This window comes from Panthera uncia, chromosome B4 (assembly GCF_023721935.1).
Source record: "Panthera uncia isolate 11264 chromosome B4, Puncia_PCG_1.0, whole genome shotgun sequence".
In the NCBI taxonomy this organism is placed as follows: domain Eukaryota; kingdom Metazoa; phylum Chordata; class Mammalia; order Carnivora; family Felidae; genus Panthera; species Panthera uncia.
The window spans coordinates 64321223-64343792 of NC_064809.1; the positions used below are offsets into that span (position 1 = coordinate 64321223).

The 22570-nt window shown below is 36.2% G+C and overlaps 1 protein-coding gene and 1 pseudogene across 4 annotated transcripts; one reads left to right on the plus strand and one right to left on the minus strand.

Annotated features, from left to right (window-relative positions):
- Positions 1-474: 474 nt before the first annotated feature.
- Positions 475-10701, minus strand: LOC125919830 (glyceraldehyde-3-phosphate dehydrogenase-like; annotated as a pseudogene).
- Positions 10702-10892: 191 nt separating this feature from the next.
- LOC125918953 (dol-P-Glc:Glc(2)Man(9)GlcNAc(2)-PP-Dol alpha-1,2-glucosyltransferase) lies at positions 10893-21985 on the plus strand. 4 transcript variants are annotated; one of them, XR_007456637.1, is made up of 5 exons: positions 10893-11208; positions 12461-12658; positions 14335-17415; positions 19697-19806; positions 20199-21985. XR_007456637.1 is itself a non-coding variant. In XM_049625274.1 (3 exons), the coding sequence occupies exons 1-3, from the start codon at positions 11026-11028 to the stop codon at positions 15388-15390; spliced, it is 1437 nt and encodes a 478-aa protein (XP_049481231.1). In that variant the 5' UTR covers positions 10893-11025; the 3' UTR covers positions 15391-19690. The 4 variants fall into 4 exon arrangements, 1 of the variants encoding a protein (XP_049481231.1); XR_007456636.1 differs by having other exon boundaries at positions 19697-21985; XR_007456635.1 differs by lacking the exons at positions 19697-19806; positions 20199-21985 and having other exon boundaries at positions 14335-15790; positions 17210-19690.
- The last annotated feature ends 585 nt before the right edge of the window (positions 21986-22570 follow it).

A 22570-nucleotide genomic window follows, 5' to 3' on the forward strand; every position in this document is an offset into this window, starting at 1 on the left:
ATAAATGAACTAAGTAAATCTATGTTGCTATGTCCTTGGTATAGTAACATGGGACTTTTTAATCACTCATTTGCTAATCAAAGAAACATTTTAATCTTGATGGGGTATCCCTGAGTTCTAGTTTATTACCTTATTTTAATAAGGCAGGATACATTTTTCATGAAATGTTATTTAAAATGGCATTATGATCAACAGTTATTTAGTAAATATTTACTGGAAGCATGTCAAGCACAAGACTCATCACTCACTCAAGCTTCACCAAACTATTTTCTGGACTGAATCAGTACCAGATTCTTCGGCAAAAGGCATTTCACAGTTGGGCAAATGGCTTCATGGTGTTTCTGGTTTCCTGGAACACAATCTATTCCCATCTCCTCAAGTAATCCCCAAAGCCTTTATTTGTTTATGACTGGGTACAGTGTGCTTTATTGATGGTACGTGACAAGGTAGGGCTTCCTAAGCCCCTCCACTTCTTCAGGGGGGTCTGGGATGAAACTGTGCAGAGGTCAGGAGATTCTCAGTGTGTTGGGGGATGAGTTGGAGCAAGAATTTCCCAGCAGCTGAGGCCTTCTCTCTTCCTCTCTTTTTCTTGCTGGAGCTGGTAGTCCAGGGGCTCAAGGAGGCCATGTGGACCATAAAGTCCACCATCCTGTTGCTGTAGCCAAATTGATTGTCATATCAAGAAAGAAGCTTGACAAAGTGGTCATTGAGGGAAATATCAGCCCCAGCATCAAAGGTAGAATGGGTGTCACTGTTAAAGTTGCAAAAGACAATCTGGTCCTTGGTATAGCCCAGGATGTCTTTCAGATAATCCCCTAATGTTTGCTTCACCACCTTATTGATATCATCATATTTGACAGCTTTCTCTAAGACTGCAGAGCAAATCTACAACTGACATTTGGGGATGGGGACACAGAAAGCCATGCCAGTGTGCTCCTATTCAGATCAGAGATAAATTTGCCCATAATCTTGGCAGTGCTAATAGAAGCAAGGATGATATCTGGAGAAGCCTCATGGCCATCATGCCACAGCTTCCCAGAGGGGCCGTGAGGGACCATCCAGTGCTGGCACAGACTGTGTACATTAGTTCCTCCACCAGGCCAAGCTGTCATGGATCACCTTGGCCGAAAAGGCCAAGCACTTGGTAGTACAGAAGGCATTTCTGACAATCCCAAGGGAGTTGTCAAACATCTCATGGTTCATACCCATCCTAAGCATGTGGGAATCAGCAGATGGGGCAGAGATAATGACCCTTTTAGTTCCACCCTTCAAGTGAGCCATAGCCTTCTCCAAGTTAGTGAGGACACCAGGGGACTCAAAAACACCAGCATCACCCCATTTGATGTTGGGAGGATATTGCTCCTGGAAGATGGAGATGAGCTTTCCATTAATGACAAGCTACCAGGTTTCAGCCTTGATTGGGCCATTGAACTCACCATGGGTGGAATCATACTGGAACATGTAGACCATGAAGTTGCAGTCATTTAAGGGGTCACTAACAGAGACAATATCCAGTGTCAGTGTCAAAAGCAGCCCTGATTACCAAGCACCAATGCAATAAAATTAGTTTTCTCTAATATTTCCCATCATGTCTCAGGAATGTGACCTGCACTGTTCAAGAAGGTATGGCTGCTTGCATAATGGAGAGGAACAAAGAATCCCAGTGACTTTAACTACTTTTATTCTTCCCAAACATGGGTGATATTATATCCTATGATATCTCCTAGCTCTCTTTATTTATATTTTTCTTCCACTTATTCATTCATTCAATAATTTTGGAGAGCTACTGTCTGACCCCTTGGAAGACACAGAACATGTTACTTATTATCAAGTGTGTACATAAATAATTTTTCACCGATAAATAATTTTGGCAAGATAACCACACTATATTAGGTAGCTTTACAGCAATAACAACCTCAAACAACATTTATTTTTAAATCATATTACATGTAGATAGCTGTGGGTGGGCTACTGTGACTCAACTCTTGGTTGCATTCCCATTTCAGAACTCAGGCTTAAGGAACAGTCCCTTTTTAGGACTTGACATTCTCATGGCGGAGGGAAGAATACAGGAAGATAATTGGGCAGTGGCTTTGAATACTTCTGCTTAAAGTGATACACAGTCAATTCTCTTTATTCCTAATAGTTATGTTCAAACACTGAATGAGCAAAAATCGAACCATTGCTCTAAAAGGACCTGTAAGCCTCTGCTGACAGTGTTTTGTCAACCATTTGAGTTATATAAGTGTTTTTGCTGAAACCCTTGTAAAATAAGCCAGTGTCATCATTATGGAAAACCTGCTTTTCACATAACCTTCTCCTATATAATACTTAGCAGGTATTTAAAAAATTCCATCCACATCTTCCTGATCTGCAGAACCTGCCCCACTTGTGAGCTCATTTTTCATGCTGTTTCGCCTTTTGAGACGTATGATCCAGGCAGTATGAACTGATAGGGTTTAATATTTTCCTGACCCCTGTTACTGTGCCTTTCAACAAGGAATCCCCAGTAAGAGAAGTATTCCTACAGATCAACAAGCCAGGAGGGGGTCCAGAATCTCTTTCATAGAAGCAACGGCCCACCTTTTCTCAATGAGAAATATCCAGAGATTTGGTGCCCTGGATAAGCTTCTTCTCTAGTGCAGAAGTGTAGGGGAGATTTAATAAATCAGTGAATTATTGGTGGCCTTAAACTATTTCCCAATAGATTCAATGTCCTAAGTTAGCACATTTGTAGAGTTCTATCTGCAATGGAGGAAAGAATGTGTGTTTATGTTAACCCAGGTCATAAACAATAGCTAATTTTAGTTGAAATAACACTGTTGATATTCACAGGATCTATATGGTTTTGAATGCTGCCCTCATTATTTGTTGTTTATATCACTGTTATAATTTTTTTTTATATCTTAGTAAGTAAATTGGAAACTATTAGGTTTACTGGGGGTCTTGGCAAACTATAACCAGTGAGTCAAATCCTGCCTGCTACTTGTTTTTGTAAATACATTTTTATTGGAATACAGCCATGCTTTCTGTTTACATACTGCCTATGACTGTTTTCACACTACAACAGCAGAGTTAAGTGTTGCAGCAGAGACCATATGGCCACAACACTGAAAACAGTTACTCTCTGGATCTTTACAAAAAAATGTCTGTCAACCTTGGCCTTATACTAATGGTAGATGTGTCAAAAAAAAAAAAAAGCCAGTCAATAGCGAAACTATGAATAAACAGGTTAAAAAAAGAATATCCTTCCACAGAAATTATATTTCCAGGGCTTCTTGCCTAGGTCAGTGACATTGAATGTAAGCTGATTACAAAGTTGTGCAAGCAAGGAATGCAAACACATTTATGATGATTGAACATTCTGCATTAAGGAAAGCATGTAATATTTGGGAAAGCTGTTATATTTACATCAGATTGGGAAATAATATGTTTGTGACTAGGTTAAGTTGAATCGAAATATTTTGATCAACCATTTGGCATAGTAATTATCTTTGATTAAAATATTTGAGTTTGGCTAATTAGCACATGAAGAGACTATCTGGGAGACTTGTACTTATGCCCGTGAAAGATTATGCACAGAACTGTACACTGAAAAAGAGTGAATTTTATTTGTATAAATCATATCTCAATCAACCTAATTTGTTTATTTTTTTAATTTATTCTTTTAAAGATCATATATCTGCATAGATATTTTAAATTATAGTAATTAACATAAGTTTTATAAAAAAGCTTTTCGACTGCCAGTATTATTGCTGTTCAAGTTAAGTGATAACAGCATTGATGGCATTAGAAGTCCAGAAAGAACAATTCAGTTTCTCTCCACTTAAAAAAAAATTCTGGGGCATCTGGGTGGCTCGGTCAGTTGAGGGTCTTGGCTCAGGTCATGATCTCACAGTTTTGTGAGTTTGAGCCCCTGTAGCTCTCTTCTATCAGCACAGAGCTCACTTCAGATCCTCTGTCCCTCTCTCTCTGCCCCTCCTTCTCTCCTGCTGGCACGATCTCTCTCGCTCTCTCTCTCTCAAAAATAAATAAACTGAAAAAAATTTCTGCCTGAAGAGCTGGTTACAAGGTTTGTCGATTACACCGTAAGAAAGTCACCACATGTGCTTGGGAATAAGACACACATGAAGAAGACCTGCCCAGGAGAGCTACTAGATGGCATAGACAAAGAGCTCCTTCCACCTACAAGCAGATTATATGGCTGCCCCTGCCTTATTGGAGCTAGCACATGCCCATTTTCTGAGGAATTTGGTCAGGTCTTGCTTTCACTGCAAGGAACCATCTGACAAAGAGGCTGCAAAGATGGAGAACCAGAACCATCCCCAGGCTCTCCCTACAATTTCAGAGTACCCACATTCATGAGAGAACAAATAAAATTTGCCATTTACCCACAAGCCACATTTGTTTAGGCTAGCTTGGTAAATAACTTTTCATTCACAGAGCACTGAGTTCTCAAAAATAAAAGAAAGGGCAAACTTAAATTTTTTTAAATGTTTTATTTATTCTTGAGAGAGAGACAGAGCATGAGCTGAGGAGGAGCAGAGCAAGAGAGCAACACAGAATCTGAAGCAGGCTCCAGGCACAGAGCCTGATGCGGGACTTGAACTCACAATCCCTGAGATCAGGACCTGAGCTGAACTCGGCTGTTCAACCAACTGAACCACCCAGGTGCCTCAAGAAAGTGCAAACTTTAGATTGACTCTTGACCACTGGATTAAATGACGTTGGCCAAATGGAAACACTGTGCTTGGATATTTATTACATTACATTTTTCAGGTTGCCACTTTGAAAATAAGTTACATTATATATCCTTTGGACATAATACGGAGTTTTGTTTTTTTTTTTTTCTCTTTAACTTTGCTTTTTTAAAATGTTTTTTGATGTTTATTCATTTTTGATAGAGAGAGAGCGTGTGAGCAGGGGAGGGCAGAGAGAGGAAGACACAGAATTCAAAACAAGCTCCAGGCTCTGAGCTGTCAGCACAGAGCTCAACCCGGGGCTCGAACTCATGAACCACGAAATCATGACCTGAGCCAAAGTCGGACGCCCAACTGACTGAGCAACCCAGGAGTCTCTAATTTTGCTTTTTTAAGGTAAATTTGCATTTATCACAAGGTATGGAGTGTTTCTCAAACTACATATGGTAAAGAACATCAATACAAAAAAATAATGGTAATGCAGTATTAATATTGAAAATAATGAGCTTTAAAAACTAGAAAGAGCCAACCTGGTGGCAGTCTTGTTAGGCAGATTTTGAGTGCTGATTGATAAGCAAGGCTAGAACATTTGTTTAGGAAACAAATCAGATTAGGAAAGGAACAAACTGGTCCTGATTTTGCTGAAGTTGTCAGCACCCTCTAGTGGAAATAAGTTTTTGAAAAACCACTTCTTTAATACAGAGATCTATTTTAACTATTTTTGCACAAACGTATCATCAGTCATCAAAACTTGGCTGTTATAAAAATTAAAACTTTGAGACAGTAATAAACAAGGTACTATTTCATTTCATTGTATTAAATAATTGTAAATCTTTTAATATGGTTTGTTGTCTCATTCAGAAAAGTAATACAAGACTAAACAAGACCAAAAACAGGGACCAGAGAATAGGAACTACTCCTACAACGTCTCTGCTTTGCCCAGTGAAAATAAAATCCAAATGAGGGTTTCTGCATTTAAATTTCATTAATGAAAATTCAGGTTATCTCTGTACTCACTAAATTAATATCATACAAATAACTCAAGAACAATATTTTGAATGTATGCCAAACTTTCAATTGGTGCAGGGCACCAAATGATCAGTGTAAGGGTGTTTCGTCTTCTTCTAGCTCTGCCTTTAAAATGAAAAGAGAAATAAGTAAATAGAAAGTCTCTTAAATATTTCACATTCACATGGATGAATGTTTCTTTAGTAATAACAGCAGTATGATAAATCTGAGTCCAAACTCTGAGCATTTTAAATTAGTAAGATCATACTGCTGGTTTATTAAAAATGTAAAATTACAAATTAGGTCAGTGTCTTTCTTTTAACTTTTTACTTTGATTGATTTAATGGTACTGCAATTTCATCAATATAATATTTCAATCCATTTAACAATCATTCATCATTTCCTTAAATTTTACATAGTGTAAGGGCAAAGGTCTTTGTGAAGTCTCTTTTCCCTGGAATGCTTCTCATTTAACTGGACGCAGTAGCTATACGACTATAGTTTCAGCTACTCTTTTTCAAAAAGAACAGTTCCTCTTTACATAGATTTTTTTAAAAGAAAAATTAGATGTATTTAAGTATGAATTTATACAATAGAAAAATATTAACTTGTATTTAAATTCTCTTTTCCACCTGCTGAGGAGGAAGGAATCTCTATGTTGTTTGGAGATTAACTTTGTGTTTTTCAGTAGGGTAAAGCCTGGAGATGAAGAATTGGATAAGCCAAATTCGACTCCAGGAGGAAAAAAAAAAAAAGAGAGAAAACACAAAAAAAAGACCCTAGACAGGTGGCAAAGCAGTACATGTGACCAGAAGAGCAAAGGCAATGTAGAGGACTACAGTGTTCTCGAATTTAGATGTGCATCAGGTTCACCTAGGAATTTAGGAGAATCATAATTGATTATTAAATGAATGTTTACAACACAGATTTCTTGGCTCTGCCCCCAGAGTTTCTGTTTCAGTAAGTCTAAAACATTGCTTAATAACTTGCATTTCTAACAGGTTCCTGGGTGGTGCTAATGCTGCTGGTCCAGAGACCACACTTTAAGAACCATTGTTATACAGGATATGTAGGAAGTTTTGCTTTGGTTTGTATGGTATAACTTTCCAGCTGACCAACCATCTCTGTTTATCTGGAACCAAAGGATTTCCTGAAACTTGCAAGGCTACAACTGGAAAGTATCCAGCAAACCAAGAAGATTGGTCACCCTACATCATACCTTCAAGATACTTTCAGCAAAGAGCTAAAATACTGGTTAACACATTTATATCAAAATGTTGCATTGTTTTCTTTTTAATTAATTAATTAATTCATTGGTTAATTATAAAAGTTTTTTCGTCAATGTGTTGAAATTGAGCTGAAGGCTAGACTTGCTTTTTTTTAAAAAAATTTTTTTAACGTTTATTTATTTTTGAGACAGAGAGAGACAGAGCATGAACAGGGGAGGGGCAGAGAGAGAGGGAGACACAGAATCTGAAACAGGCTCCAGGCTCTGAGCTGTCAGCACAGAGCCCGACGCGGGGCTCGAACTCACGGACTGTGAGATCATGACCTGAGCCAAAGTCAGACACTCAACCGACCAAGCCACTCAGGCGCCCCTAGACTTGCTTTTTGAATGTCATCATGTATGATTTTGCCCAAGATATAGTACCCTGCTGTAGTTAGAACTGTCACCTAGAACTGAGTAAGCCATCTCACGACTATCAGTATCAAGTGATCAGTGTTTTGGTTCAGTAGCAAGTGAAAAGCATTCAATAAGAGGAAGAATGGTACTTGGTCTATCACTTCAAAGTAAGAGGGTACTTAGACAAATTTCTCTTAGAATTACAGTCTTTAGGGAAACTCACTGTTTGGAAATTTATGTTCCACAGAATTCATATACACAATGTTACATGAGTTCATCAAATTAGGAATGTCAGAATTGATCAGGATGGGCTAAGTTTCATGGCAGTAATAAAGGCAAAATCTTAATGGCTTAAATCAACAAATATTTCTTTTTTTCATGTTTGTTTGTTTTTGAAAGAGAGAGAGTGCATGCCCCAGTGGGGGAGGGGCAGAGAGTGAGGGAAATAGAGAATCCGAAAGTAGGCTCTATACTGTCAGCACAGAACCCCACGTGGGGCTTAAACTCACGAGCAGGGCTTGAATTCAAAAGCAGAGATGTGAGATCGAGATCATGATCTAAGTCAAAGTCGTATGCTTACCTGACTGAGCCACTCAGGCACCCCATAAATATTTACTTCTTGTGAACACTACCTATCCTTAGAACTCCAACAGAAATTGCTTATTTTTCTTGCCTAACTTTTTATATCATAATTCAAATAGCACAAAATAGAGAATTTAACTAATGTTCAATGATGATGGAATTACTTATCCTAGTGTTGACTCTTTTCCACAAAATAAACATCTGTGGGAAATTGGGGTTGAAATCCTGAACAGAGAATGCAAAGTGAATATGAATCATGATCCAGTTTTAAAAGATAAGCCTAATAAAATATAGCTTACTTCATTAAAATCCCCACAGGTAGCTATTTTATTAGGTCTTGATTTAGTGGCAGACTTTGGAAAAGCATTTATAGGTTACTGGAGATGTGGTAATCCCAAAGTGGATATATGACAAACCTTCACCAATTTGTAAATAGTAAAAATAATTCACCAACAAACTAGTAGAGTATTCTGTGAACACCACTATTGAACCAATAGGATTTCTTAGCATTCGTGTTTTTCACTGATGGTTTCCAAATCTGAAAATTATTATTCAGTGGTTTGAGATGATACCCTGGAATCTAATTTTTTACAAGGCTCTCCATCAGATTTTAATACAATTACTCTGCAATGTGGACATCTAAAAAAAATGACACCTGTATTTTCAATTTGGTAGATTAAAACATAAAGGAGTAGAACGTAGATGTAAGGTTACTGGGACTAACAAACATTCATTTCAGTATAAATTTAAGATTGTTTTAAACAATAACAAAATGGGGTTATTTTATTACTCTTGAGCTGATATCCTAATTTCTACCTTTGCCTCTGTCACTAATTTCCTATGTGATTTCAGGTAAAGCACTTATTTTAACTGCAGCTGCTTTTGAGAAATGAAATCAATTAGATTATTAAAGAAGATCCCTAGCAGTTCTAAAGCCCCATATTTCCTTGAAACATTCACGTAACCTTAAAGGGATGTGTGTGATATCTATAGGGACAGGATGTATAATGTAAGCTCTTGATGGCAATTTTTATAGAAAGAAATTTGTAGCATAAATCTCTGGCCTTACTCTACTACCTTGAAAAATTTCCCACTATTTCAGGGATAAGTCAATAGACTGCAGGGTATTGATGGGGAGGGAGGTTTAAGACATGTTAGCCCCAAATATGATAACTTGTTATATTGAATATTTCAAGCCAAAGAAATTTAAGAAATGGCATGTGCAGGAAGGATTTTCTGGTCTTCCAATGAAGCAGATCATAAAACCTAGAGAGGACTTTCTGACCTCCTGAAGCAGATCATAAAACCTTTATGTGAGAGGTGGCCTTCCTACACGCAGAGGAAAGAAGCATTCTTATTTTTGAAACTGAAGGAACATAGAGGAATCTGAATGAACAAGCCTTGCTAAGTTTCTTCCAGTTTACTATACTTACCTCATACTTTTTGTCTTATCATACCCTTTCACTACTTTCCACTCTTCATCAAACCTAGCATAAAAATGCTCAGATTGAACTATCTCTTCAAGTTTTCACTTCCATACGAAGGCCCCTATGTCACATAAAATTGATATTAAATATACTTGTATGCTTTCTCCTCATTTTTCTGTCTTTTGTTACAGAGCTCCCAGTTGAGAACTTAGAAGGGTAGAGGAAACAGATACTTTTCCTCCCCTATAGTATATATGTCACCTTTGAGTAAATCATGGGATCTGGGGCCATTACCTGTAGACTATTATCTACTTTTTGAAGACTGAATCATCTGGACATGATTTTAAATAGGTAAGCACACTATTGACCCAGTAATAAAATGGGAGATAATAGAGAAAACAAAGCTAAGCATCACATCAAAACAGAATCCTGACATGATTTGATTCCAGTGGCTTAAATATGTTTCCATCCCACTCCTATTCACCTTGTGCCCTTTTATTAATGAAGAAATAGCAGAGACTGAATAGGGATGTAGTTTAATTTGTCTAAATTGGGACAGTGTGAATTAGCTTGGACCCAAAGAAAAATGAACTGAGAACCTTGAGGTTTGTAACACTAAACAAATCCTGACACTTTTCTAATGTATTCCCACCAAACACAATCTGACTGAGAGTACCCAAGAGGGCATCCTTCAAAACATGCCAACTATGTTCAAGGCAAAATTACAAGACATAATTTATCGTCAGCATTCTTCAAATATTCTCTTTCACTTCCTGCCCCTAACTCCTAATACCAGAAATGTGCGAAATCTACACAACCTGTAAACAGTTTACCAATTTAAGTGCTTAGTATGTGAAAGCCATTTGGGGGACTACAAATATTACTGATACACAGTGCCACCAATTAATATGTTCATGCTTATTATTTAGTAGTAAAAATAAAATACTGCAGCAGAGATAAGAACGAGAACAAACTTGCAGACACAGAGAATCCTTTCTTATCTAAAACACCCCAAATCCTAAAAATTTCTTTCCCCAGCTCCTACAGAGTACTGCAATTCAGCAGTGAAAAGCCTCTTCAGACATTCAAGTTTTAATCTGGAAGTCGTAATCTTAGCTTCCATAACCAAAGTTCCTCTCCTACACTCCAAAATTGATGAAACCAAATATCTTGGAATCACAGGTTTCAATTCAGATCACATGAAAGAAAAGTAATTGGGGGGAAGGTGCAAAATGTCAGGGCTTGGGGATTGCAAACGTGGGGAAGCGATGCCACCTCCTGGTAAGAGATGAGAACGAGCAGGAAAAAAGCCAAATGCAACTAGAGGGATAAACAACTCCGGCTTTCGCTTCAAAGCCATCTAGCCGCGCAGCTACAGCGCCTGTAGACTCCGGGATCCGCCCCTCCCGGTGGCTCTGACCACTCCAGTGCGACCTGCGCAACGTGATTGACAGGGCAACAGCCCGGTCCGTTACCTAAACTCGTCACTCCGGAAACAGTGACCGGATCCCTCCGGAAGATCAGGGTCCGGGCTCTCCCAGCATCCTTTGCTTTCCGGCTATGCTCAGTCCTGTCCGGCCAGTCCCGCCTTGCGCGCCCATTTCGAGCCCGAGTTTCAAGCTCGACTTTGCAGGCTCGAGAACCCGGAACAGATTTTCCAGGACTGGGTTCTTGGGCAGTGGCTATGGGGGCAGGAATGGCGCAGCTCGAGGGTTACTACTTCTCGGCTGCTCTGAGCTGTACCTTTTTAGTGTCCTGTCTCCTCTTCTCCGCCTTCAGCCGGGCGCTGCGAGAGCCCTACATGGACGAGATCTTCCACCTGCCGCAGGCGCAGCGCTACTGTGAGGGCCATTTCTCCCTCTCGCAGGTGGGGTCCCCAACCTACCCCCACCCTAGGGCAGGCCAGAGAGGGCTGACCCAGCTCCAGCACTACTTTCTACCCCCCCCCCCCTTATCCTTTGGTCCCTCCGCTCTACCCTTCCAGTTTCGAATTATGAAAGGAACTGGGTAATCTTTTGTTCCTGTCCCTGAGATCTGTGAAATGTTTGTTTAATGAATGAATATAAGCAGATCTGTGTCTCAGGAAGTAATGTTCTGAGAGATTAGCTAATGGAATAATATATTTGCTTTGTCACAAGGTACAACCCAGGCGCACGGTACATTTGTTTCCCTCTTGGTGGCTGGTATTAGCTATCCCAGGTTTTCTTCCCCAATCCCTAGATCAGAGGCATCGGCCTGCCCCCTTGGAAATGTCAGGAAACCTCACTTTAGTTCACCTGTTAAGAGCTTCACCCAATATTTTGGGTGTGCGATACTGTGGGGAATGGGGGGAATGAGGGGAATCTTCAGCCACCAAGAAGTGACAAGTTACATTAATTCCATCCTTGGTGTTTTTAGGAACCTTCAGTTAACTGGAGAAACTAGCACCCAGTGAGGTGGCATCATGTTTGAAAATATAAAGGCCTATGTAAATATAAAGATAAAAAATAAAGTAGATGTATTACCCTTACTTTTCTGGGGAAGCAATGTGGTTAGAAATATAAAGTCTGTAATTTTTGTGTGGTTATTTACTACTTATGTGACCTTGGAAAATTTTTGAGCCTCAGGTTACTTCTCTGAGAATGACAATTTTAACAGGATCTACTATAAGATGTGTTGCAGGATTAAATAAAGAGGATTTGGCACAATTCTTGGCTCAGTACATGTTAGCTACCATTATGGAGCCTGTGGTTTGATCTCTTTAAACACTTCTTTCCCTCCAAAACCATCAGAATTCTAGCCAGTGTTTCCACACTTTAAAATGGGAACATTTGCAGTTTGATCACTAAAATACAGGGTTTCTGAAGGGTAGGTCTTGGAAAATGGAAACTGGTTTTAAGTTGTTGTTTACTGGTTACAGATACCTCCGCACAGAACAGGTACAGAGGCAAAATATAAGCAAAACTTTTCTTTAGAGGAGATATTTTATCTGCTGAGGACTTACCTAACCACCATGTCACAGACTAACTTCTCAACATATCTGATCATTGGTAGAGATGTTTTTGAGCTTGACTTCCTTGTGTAGGTCCTGTTAATATTTCATCTTGTTTTTGCTTCATTGTTGGCCTTTCCTTTTTAAGTGGGATCCCATGATTACTACATTACCTGGCTTATACCTGCTGTCAGTTGGAGTGGTCAAACCTGCCAGTTGGATCTTTGGATGGTCTGAACATGTTGTGTGCTCCATTGGAATGCTCAGATTTGTTAATCTTCTCTTCAGTGTAGGCAACTTCTATTTACTATATTTGCTTTTCCGCAAGGTACAACCCAGACACAAGGTATGTTTCCAAAATAATTTATTGTAAGTTTCTATGTAGTCAGATCCACAATTTTGATAAATCGATTTTATGAGATTTGGTGAAAAGTATCTTGAACACTTAGTCTTTATGTATATTTTGTTAAGATAAAGCAAGTCTCCTAACCCCATTTTAGAAGAAGTTTGTATTTAAATACTTGAATGATTTGTAATACTTTGATTTGTGAAACCTAAAATAAATATTTGTGAATCAAATGAGTTCAGTAAATGTTTATGGTGCTTATTATGTGTGCTAGGCACTGAGACTACAGAAATAAATAAGGCTTTTTTTTTTTCTTTACCAAACTTTTATCTTCCTTAGGGAAGACAGACTTTGAGGAATTGTGAGGTGGATTGCCTAGCTTTGAATTCTGTCCATTTCCAAGTTGTGTTACTTTTAGCAGGTCACCTTTAGTGACTCCTTAGTGTATTCTTCTATTAAATGGAAATATAGAATCTACATCAGAGGACTGTTGGAGTACAGGAGATTAATAAAGGGAAGGCATTTGGAATAATGCCTGATAGAATAGTAAGGACTCAGTAAATATTAATTATAATAATTAGGTTTAACTTAAATGATTTCAATAGTGTAAATGATGAGAGGGAGATAGGTATAAGACATTATAAGGACACAGAAAGATTAAAGGAGCACTTATTTTGTAGCCTGAATGGCAGTAAGATGTATGGGTGGCATTGGGTAAGACTTCCCAGAAAAGATGGTATCTGAACTGAATCCCGATGAATAGACAGTACTGTAGGGTGGGGAATGAATCCTGGCAGGAGAAAAAGCATAAGCAAAGGTAGAAAGGAGGTGAGCAACAAGATCATAGAGAATTGCTCTTTGGAATCACAAGATGATAAAGTACAAGGATGTGAGGCTAGACAAGTAGGTAGGGGTGAAGTCATGAATGCCTTCATATGTCATGGAAAGGATTTTGAACTTGATCTAGTAAGTGATGGCATACAGCTTTTAATTTTAACCAAGAGAATGGCATGGTCTGATTTGGTGATTTAGATTAAGTGGAAGATAAAATTTCAGGAGATAAGAATACTTTCAAAATCTGAAATAGCTTTTGAGAAAAGCCAAAGATATTTAACTTTAGACTGAGACCACTATTTTCAGTAAAAAACCTGTAAATTCATCATGAAACAGTAAGACCATTGGGTATAGTGGTAAAAATGCTATATACATATTTACATTGTCTCTAAAGTTTTGAAGGGAGTATCTTTAAAAGAAATTAAGGATGATGGCTAAATGAATGCTTATTAGAAGCGCTAAGACTTAGTTCAGGGAAATGAAACTGTGTGCCCTGTGTCCCGTTCATCAACATGTTCCTCATAGAATTTAGTTCACACAATAACTCCTTCATTATTTGTTGAATCATTCAAAGTGTTTTAGAACATAGAGGCTTTGGCATACACACGTGTTGTCTTCATGACTTCCAAACTGATAAATAGAACTAAAAGGTACCAGAAAGCGTCCTTACAAATGTATGTTGTGTTTTTGCAAAGCTAGAAATAAGATTAATGTTGAATAATTTTATTTAAATAAGATTAAGTTAGTTTTTGTTTTTTTAATAAATCTCTGTTAGCCCAGCAGAAATAGCATATTTGTTTTATTGTGACAATAATTGTAAATGTATTTTCTTTTCCTCTTAGGCTGCCTCAAGTATCCAGAGAATCTTGTCAACATTAACATTAGCAGTATTTCCCACACTCTATTTTTTTAACTTCCTTTATTATACAGAAGCAGGATCCATGTTTTTTACTCTTTTTGCCTATTTGATGTGTCTTTATGGAAATCATAAAACTTCAGCTTTGCTTGGATTTTGTGGCTTCATGTTTCGTCAAACTAATATCATCTGGGCTGTCTTCTGCGCAGGAAATGTCATTGCACAAAAATTAACGGAAGCTTGGAAGACTGAGCTACAAAAGAAGAAGGAAGAGAGGCTTCCCCCTATTAAAGGACCATTTTCAGAATTCAGGAAAATTCTTCAGTTTCTTTTGGCTTATTCCATGTCCTTTAAGAACTTGAGTGTGCTTTTCCTTTTGACTTGGCCGTACATCCTTCTGGTGTTTCTGTTTTGTGTTTTTGTAGTTGTTAATGGTGGAATTGTTATTGGCGATCGAAGTAGTCATGAAGCCTGTCTACATTTTCCTCAACTCTTCTACTTTTTCTCTTTTACTCTCTTTTTTTCCTTTCCTCACCTATTGTCTCCTGGCAAAATTAGAGCTTTTCTTTCCTTAGTTTGGAAACGTAGAATTCAGTTTTTTATGATCACCTTAGTCTCTCTGTTTTTAGTTTGGAAATTCACTTATGCTCATAAATACTTGCTAGCAGATAATAGACATTATACCTTCTATGTATGGAAAAGAGTTTTTCAAAGATATGAAATTATGAAATACTTGTTAGTTCCAGTATATATATTTGCTGGTTGGAGTATAGCTGACTCCTTGAAATCTAAGTCAATTTTCTGGAATTTAATGTTTTTCATATGCTTGTTTACTGTTACAGTACCTCAGAAACTGCTAGAATTTCGTTATTTCATTTTACCTTATGTTATTTATAGGCTTAACATACCTCTACCACCTATATCTAGACTTGTTTGTGAACTAGGCTGCTATGCAGTTGTTAATTTCCTAACTTTTTATGTCTTCCTGAACAAGACTTTTCAGTGGCCAGATAGTCAGGACATTCAGAGATTTATGTGGTAATGTCAGAGATATCTTGAGTTCTAAAAATAGACTTATATAGACTACCTCCACAATGAACAATTGAAGAGGTAAAAATTACGGACTTTGTTTTAGGCACAGTGGTGATCCACAGATCACATCAGATTTTTTGTGTTTTAAACATACATAATAAATCCAAGGAACTGATAAAGAACTGAGAAAAGTTTAAGACTTGCTCCATAAGCCTGAATAGTGGAAAATGAAATTGTTTACAGTTATTTCATGATATCTTTTTGATACTGCTGACCACTCAAAAAGCTTGAAAACATTTTACAGGTACAAGTTTAAGAAAACTGAGCTTTGTAGTACTGAAACTTATTTATGAATCCTCTTCAGAAAGCAATAGCAGACAAGTATTTGAAACATATTGACAAATGATCAGGTAATGTTCTTGATTAAAATATTTCAGTGATTATAATTTGAATCATAAGGCAAAATAGACTCAGATAGTAAATGTTATAAATTAGAGGCTCATCTATGTTTATCTTGGAATTAAGTTAATTTTTGTTAAAAATCTAGAAATGATCAAGCCCTTTGACTAATTCTTTTTTTAAAAAAATATATTTATTTATTTAAGTAATCTTCATACCTGATGTGGGGCTCAAACTCACGACCCCAAGATCAAGTCACATGTTCTACTCACTAAGCCAGCCAGGTGTCCCCCTTTCACTGATTATTAATATGAAATATATGATGGCCAAAGATAAATTGTGTTGATGATAATACCTTTTAAAAGGGATTTTTGTTCAGAGATACATTAGTGTATTCATTTCTTCTGGTTGCTGTAACAGATAACCACAAACTTGGTAGCTATAAAAATATCTAATTTCTAAAATTAAGGTGTGGCCAGGTTGATTTTTTCTAGAGGCTCTGGGAGAGAATCTGTTCCATGCTTCTAGCTTTTGGTGACTGTCTGCAGTCTTTGATTTACAGCTGTGTCACTCCAATCTCTGCCTCTGTCTTCACATGGTCCTCTCTCTCTTATAAGGACAATGTCATTGGGTTAGGGTTTACCTTAATCCAGGATGGTCTTATGCCAAGACCTTTAATTAAATCTACAATGACCCTTTTTCAAAAATAAGGGCACATTTATAGGTTCCGTGTAGACATCTTTTTGTGGGATACTTTTCACCCACTAAAGTTACCAAAGGATATTTTAGGATAAACCTCATAAAATTTGTAGGAAAAAATTTCTTTCTTTGCTGAGATATTTTAAATAAAATTACGTCTTCACTAAGAGCTGATTCTAAGGTTACAGAATAACAAAAGTAAGGGTAATTTGGTATTTGATTCCATTATCCAAAATAGAAGTGAAAGGAAGTTTAGAGACCCATTGAGCTAGTCTTATTTTGTAGATTAGGAAGCAACTGTTCAGATAGGAATTTTATATGAGTCTTTAAATTCTGTGTCTACTGTTTCATGTGAATTCACTTGGTTGTCATTCCTTTACAGAAAAGTAGTACTTGGACATGTTTACTTTGACATGCAAACTTAGAACTGTGAACAGAATTTATCTTTTAATATCATTTTACATTTGTAAACTTTTAAATAACTGTGAACAAATTACTTTATCTTCAGTGTTAGATTATGGTTTCTCTGGGTTTTAAACAATGGGTGGATTTGGAAAATATTCTGCATTTGCAAATATAAAATTGTGTAGGTGAAAATTACAGGTATAGTCTTTAGTAATAAGTATAGGGCAGTCTTGTATTCTGTTCAGTACTTAGTATATTGATTCTCTAGTTGTAACAGTGATTGTTGAGAGATGTTTTTAACAACTCATTTTTTTTTTGATAATTAGATAAGAAAACATGAATTATTATCTTATAATGGAGATCTGAGTTCCAGGAAGTCAAAATAAACAACTTTCTTATCTGATACTATTAATGCAAGGCTTTTGTGACTCGGAATATTGTTGAGATGAAAAAACTTCCCCTGTAACCCAGTCTGGCAACATAAGGAAACCATTCTACTCCATATTGGGGGAATCACTGTTCCAGTTCATTTGTAAGTGTTGAATTCCTGCTATTTTAAGAGATTTTTTTGGAGGAAATCCACACTCAGAGGGAAACAGGGTAATCTTCCATGTTTTCCATACAGTATATAAAATACAGTACTTAATACTTTAGAAAAGAATACTGTGAATTAAAAGGTGCTATGGAGCATAGCTTTTAGAAACATCTTAGGTTGCATTTGTGTTTTGAAGATTTTTCAAGAATTATTGGATATGTATTTTGACATTTTTTAAAAATTAAATTGAATTTCTTGATTAAAAGGTAATTATTGAAAAAAAAAAAAAAAAGAAGTATTGATAAGCTGGATAGCCTGTGGAGCCTTGTGATTATTGTTAAAGTCTTTAAGTAGGATTATTTTAAACAATGTCCTAAAAAGATTTAGTGTATAAATTTTCTAAGCCTTATAATAAATCTTTTTGAACTGTTTTTAGCTTACGTGAAATTCCATAGATACAGAGTATTCCCTTTATATGGTGTTAGTAAGCAGTGTGCTGTGTGTTTCCTCACACACTATTTGTGTTTTCTTTTGTTAGATATTTGGAAATCTTTTTAATGTGTCCAACTATGTTTTTAAATTATTTGGAAGTACAGTGTTCCTGAGTTTAAATATAGAATGTCATTTTGTCATAAGACAAATTATGTTAGCTGTCTGGCCTCTTCCTTTTCTTAAAGTTATTTCTGGAATGTGCTTAGTCTGTCATGAAGTACATTAATGTAAGTAGCTTAATGCAGTTTATTTCTAATAGATAAATAGCTTAATGTAGTATACTTCTTGTTTGAATTTAACTGTCACTGTTCTTGATATTTTTTTTCTTCATAATCATCTGAAGATAGGAGAGGAGAAGAAAAGAGATCCTTATTTTTATTATACTACCTAAATAGTGGACAGTTATTTTAGATAAACATTTAAGTAAAATGTGGAAATAGAAAAATGAATTCGCATTGATCAGGTTAGAGAGCATTTATTATCTTTGAAGCAATTAGAATTTCCTTTAGTGAAACAAGAAAAATATCTGGCAAGTAATATGAGAAAGCTTTTTCAAATGGAAATTTAAATATGACGTAGAAACCATGGGCTTGTAGAAAAAGCATTTAAGATGAAAGTTAGGATTTCTGTATTTGTGACTTTGGATTCAATAAAGCAAGTGGTTTTAAGCACTTCACCTCATTTCAAGTGGAAACAGTATTTGTCCTAACTCTAGTTATTCTAGCCTGTCATGTGTCTAGCCTAATTTCAAACTAATTCAGCCTCCACCGTATATCCATAAAGTTCATAAATGTATAGTAAATGTGAAGTGTATACTGAATGAAGTTTTTAGTATAGAATGAAGTGAATGTCCTAGAAAAGATATACTATATAACCATAAGCCAACCTTAGGAAGTAAATCACATGCTTCATAATGAAAACCGTCCTAAACTTTTTTCTGCCTAAATTTTCTGCCTTATTTAAAAATTTTTTTATTTACTATACTGTATAATACTTATATTATGTATCTATTTGTAAATATGTTATGTCGTTATAATAGGATGTGATTTCAAAATTATTGCTGTTTTATTTAAGTAACTCTCAACCATTAAAATATAATAGCAGTAAAACTTCTGATGCTTATTAAACTCTTAAGGGAAAAGAGATTTCAACCAATTACGAATAATTTGTATTATTTTCGTTAGGCTGCATTTTACTACTTTAGGAATAAATGTTATTTTTTATTTAGGGTACTTTTTTATGATTTAAATGTTGACAATTAGACAAATATTTGCAATATATTAAAACTTGTATTTTAAGAAAGAAAGAAGAAAGAAAATTATAATAAAAGTAGATAGATTATATATTTTTTAACACATATCCATGAACCCAATACTAAATTCTTTAACATTTAAAAATTATTTCTAGAGTAAGAAATGTTGCCACAGTGAGAAATCTAATAATACTGTTACATTTTGCTTATAAAAAATGGGCATTTGATGAATTTAATGTTAATTTGAGCCCAGTACATCACCATCAGGCAAAAAGAAATATGATATTTTTCTGAGGAGATAAATATTAAGCATTGTATTAATTTTTTGCACACTGACTGAAACTTTTCTGATGATTCAGTTCAGCTGAACTGTGTTGGGGGTGGGAAGGCATGTACAAAATGAGGAAGAGAGGGAGGAAAAGTAATGGTAACTAACAATTGCTGTCATTTATTGAGCACCTACAGTGTTCAGGGCATTACATGGACTGATTTATAAATATCGTCTCATTTGATCCTCATATTTGTATGGGGCAGATACTGATTTCTCTTTAACCGCTGGAGAAGCTAAAATCATGCAGACCAGGCAAGTCGCCCAAAGTCCGCATCGCCACTGAAGAACATTGATTGGCCTTACTCCCAAACCTGTGAGTTTTTAATTGATACTCTGCCTCACTGTGAAAGTTTTTCATTAAGAGAAGTAAAATATGGAGAGCTGGTCATCTGTCTTTACTGTGCATTAACCAGAACATTCATGGCATATTATTGTTTGTATTGGATTTTGTATTGTAATAGTCATTTTTTAAAATGCTAGCAGCTGTTTAAAAGAGCATGAACAGATAGTTATGTTGTAAGAGAAATGGCTAAAAGATTAGAGACAATGTTTAACTTGGAGAATTAGAGATCCTACAACTTGATAGGCTTTCATAATTAAAGAATAATTATTTGGAAGAAGGATTGGACTAGTCTTCATTCCCTGAAGTGTATATCAAGGGCCAACAGATTTCAACTAATAAAAAAATGTACATTTTCTGTTTAGTCTCTGTAGGGGAATGGATCCAGAAAAAAGTAAGTTTCCCCTCTTTGGAGGCAAGATTTCTATTTATCAGGAATGCTTCAGAAGTGATTGAGATAGTAAGTAGAGTAAAATGTTTTTAAGATGCTTCACAACCTGGTGATTTGAAATTCATGTTTGTTACAACTGACCTTTTTTTCATGAACTGATAAGTCGTGGTGAAGTATTTCTGGTGACTTGCATGCTGTCTCTAATACATTTTAAATTTCTGAACAAAAATTGTACTTCTAATTCTGTTACCTTGTCTTAGAAATAAATTTGAGATACACAATTTAGTAGAGGTATTTTTATCTGTAATGTTTAAGAGTACTGCTAATATAGTATTAAATTTGTTTTCTATTTTTTTAAATCCCCTTTACATTCGTGAAGAGAATGTGCTTCTATTTGAAAAGGATGTTCCTCTTAATGATAAATAGGGCAAGCACTATCTATAAAATGTTTTTAAATGCAGTATCCACTAGGTGGTGATATTGTACTACATTTCTGAGTGTTCTAGTAATTAAACTTTCTTAATAGTCTGAATTTACTTTTCTTATAGTTTTAAGTTTTGAACTGCAAAGTAATTTATAGTTATCCATGTTTATTTATTATGTTGTTCAGGATATTTTCTAAATTCTGTGAAGCTAAAGTAAATGTAAAAAACAATCATTTTTGTGTTTTGTAATCCTGTATTGATTTAATCTAACATATCTTCCTGTATGACAGTTTTTACTTCATATGGCATAGACAAGATCTTTTCCCATATCAGTGAAGGATGATGGTGAAAAATTTGGAAACTCCTCTATTTCATTGTATTGGCCAGTGTTATAAGTGCTTTACCCACATTATTTATGCCTCATAACAACCCTGTGAGATCAGTACTGTTTTTAATATCTCCAGTCTATACATGAAGAAACTGAGTGTAGGGAGATTAAATATTTTTCCCAAGATTGCAAAATAACTGGCTGAGCAGGGATTCACATCTAGGCAGGGTGACTCCAGAATCCACGTTAACTGCTATCAACTGATGGGGGGAAGGGAGAAGACATGGATTCTACCCTCGAATTCATAGCATTTCAGAAAGAAAAATAAACCTGAGGAGTGTAGTTATACTCCCTGATTTTATAAGTCAGCATTGTGAGGCCCCCACTAATTTGGCTATCCCAGAGGCACATAATCTTCCATCTGCCATATTACCTTCCATTTTCTGGAGGGAAAAAACAAACCAAAAAACCCTCAAGATTGGAGTCTTAGCCATAGTTACACTGAAATAAAGACCTTTGTTTCAATTAGATAATTCCAGCTACCAAAGGCAGGAGCATAGTTGTTTGAAAATTATTACTTAGTTTCTCTGAAGAGACTTTTATTTGGAAGCAAATTGTTAGTCAAACATGATACACTTTGGGAATTTTAAAAAAATTTTGACTGGAAAACTTAATCTTTAAAGAAATTTATAAATATATGTTGTATATAGATGCTTTTAAGTTTTATATTTTGTTAGATAACTGTTCTGTAAAATTATATTGTGGGTTTATGTCATTTAAAACTGATTTTTAAGTAAATCTATTTCTAAGAATAAAATACTTCTGTTTTCCGTTTTAAAAAGTTTGTTCAGATATCATGGTTTCACATTGCTTGTAAATAAATTCAGTTTTGTAATATTTTATAATTTATTGTGTCTAACATACTCTCTAATTCTAACCTGGATGCTAGTGGCTCATTGTACTACTACCAGTTTTCCTTGTCTACCATCCACCAATCCTACCTTTGTTAGTCTTGAACTAGTAGAGCTGAATTATATATATGTGTGTGTGTGTGTGTATATATATATATATATATATTAATTTTTTTAATGTTTATTTATTATTTGAGAGACAGAGCGTGAGCAGGGGCGGAGCAGAGAGAGGGGGAGACACAGAATCTGAAACAGGCTCCAGGCTGTGAGCTGTCAGCACAGAGCCCAACGCGGGGTTCGAACTCACAGACTGTGAGATCATGACCTGAGCTGAAGTCAGATGCTAACCGACTGAGCCACCCAGGCGCCCCTCTTAATGTTTATTCTTGAGGGAGAGAGAGACAGAGTGTGAATAGGGGAGGAGCAGAGAGAGAGGGAGACACAGAATCTGAAGCAGGCTCTAGGCTCTGAGCTGTCAGCAGAGTCCGTTGTGGGGCTTGAACTCACAGACCGTGAGATCATGACCTGAGCCGAAGTTGGATACTTAACCGACTGAGCCACCCAGGCGCCCTTGAATACTATATATTTTTAAATGTTTTTTTTGAGAGAGGGAGACAAAGTGTGAATGGGGGAGGGGCAGAGAAAGAGAGGGAGACACAGAATCTGAAACAGGCTCCAGGCT

Coding starts and splice junctions, on each gene's coding strand:
- LOC125918953 (XM_049625274.1), top strand. CDS start 11,026: ATGGGGGCAGGAATGGCGCAGCTCGAGGGTTACTACTTCTCGGCTGCT. Junction 11,209..12,460: donor GCCATTTCTCCCTCTCGCAG/GTGGGGTCCCCA, acceptor TTCCTTTTTAAG/TGGGATCCCATGATTACTAC. Junction 12,659..14,334: donor AGGTACAACCCAGACACAAG/GTATGTTTCCAA, acceptor TTTTCCTCTTAG/GCTGCCTCAAGTATCCAGAG.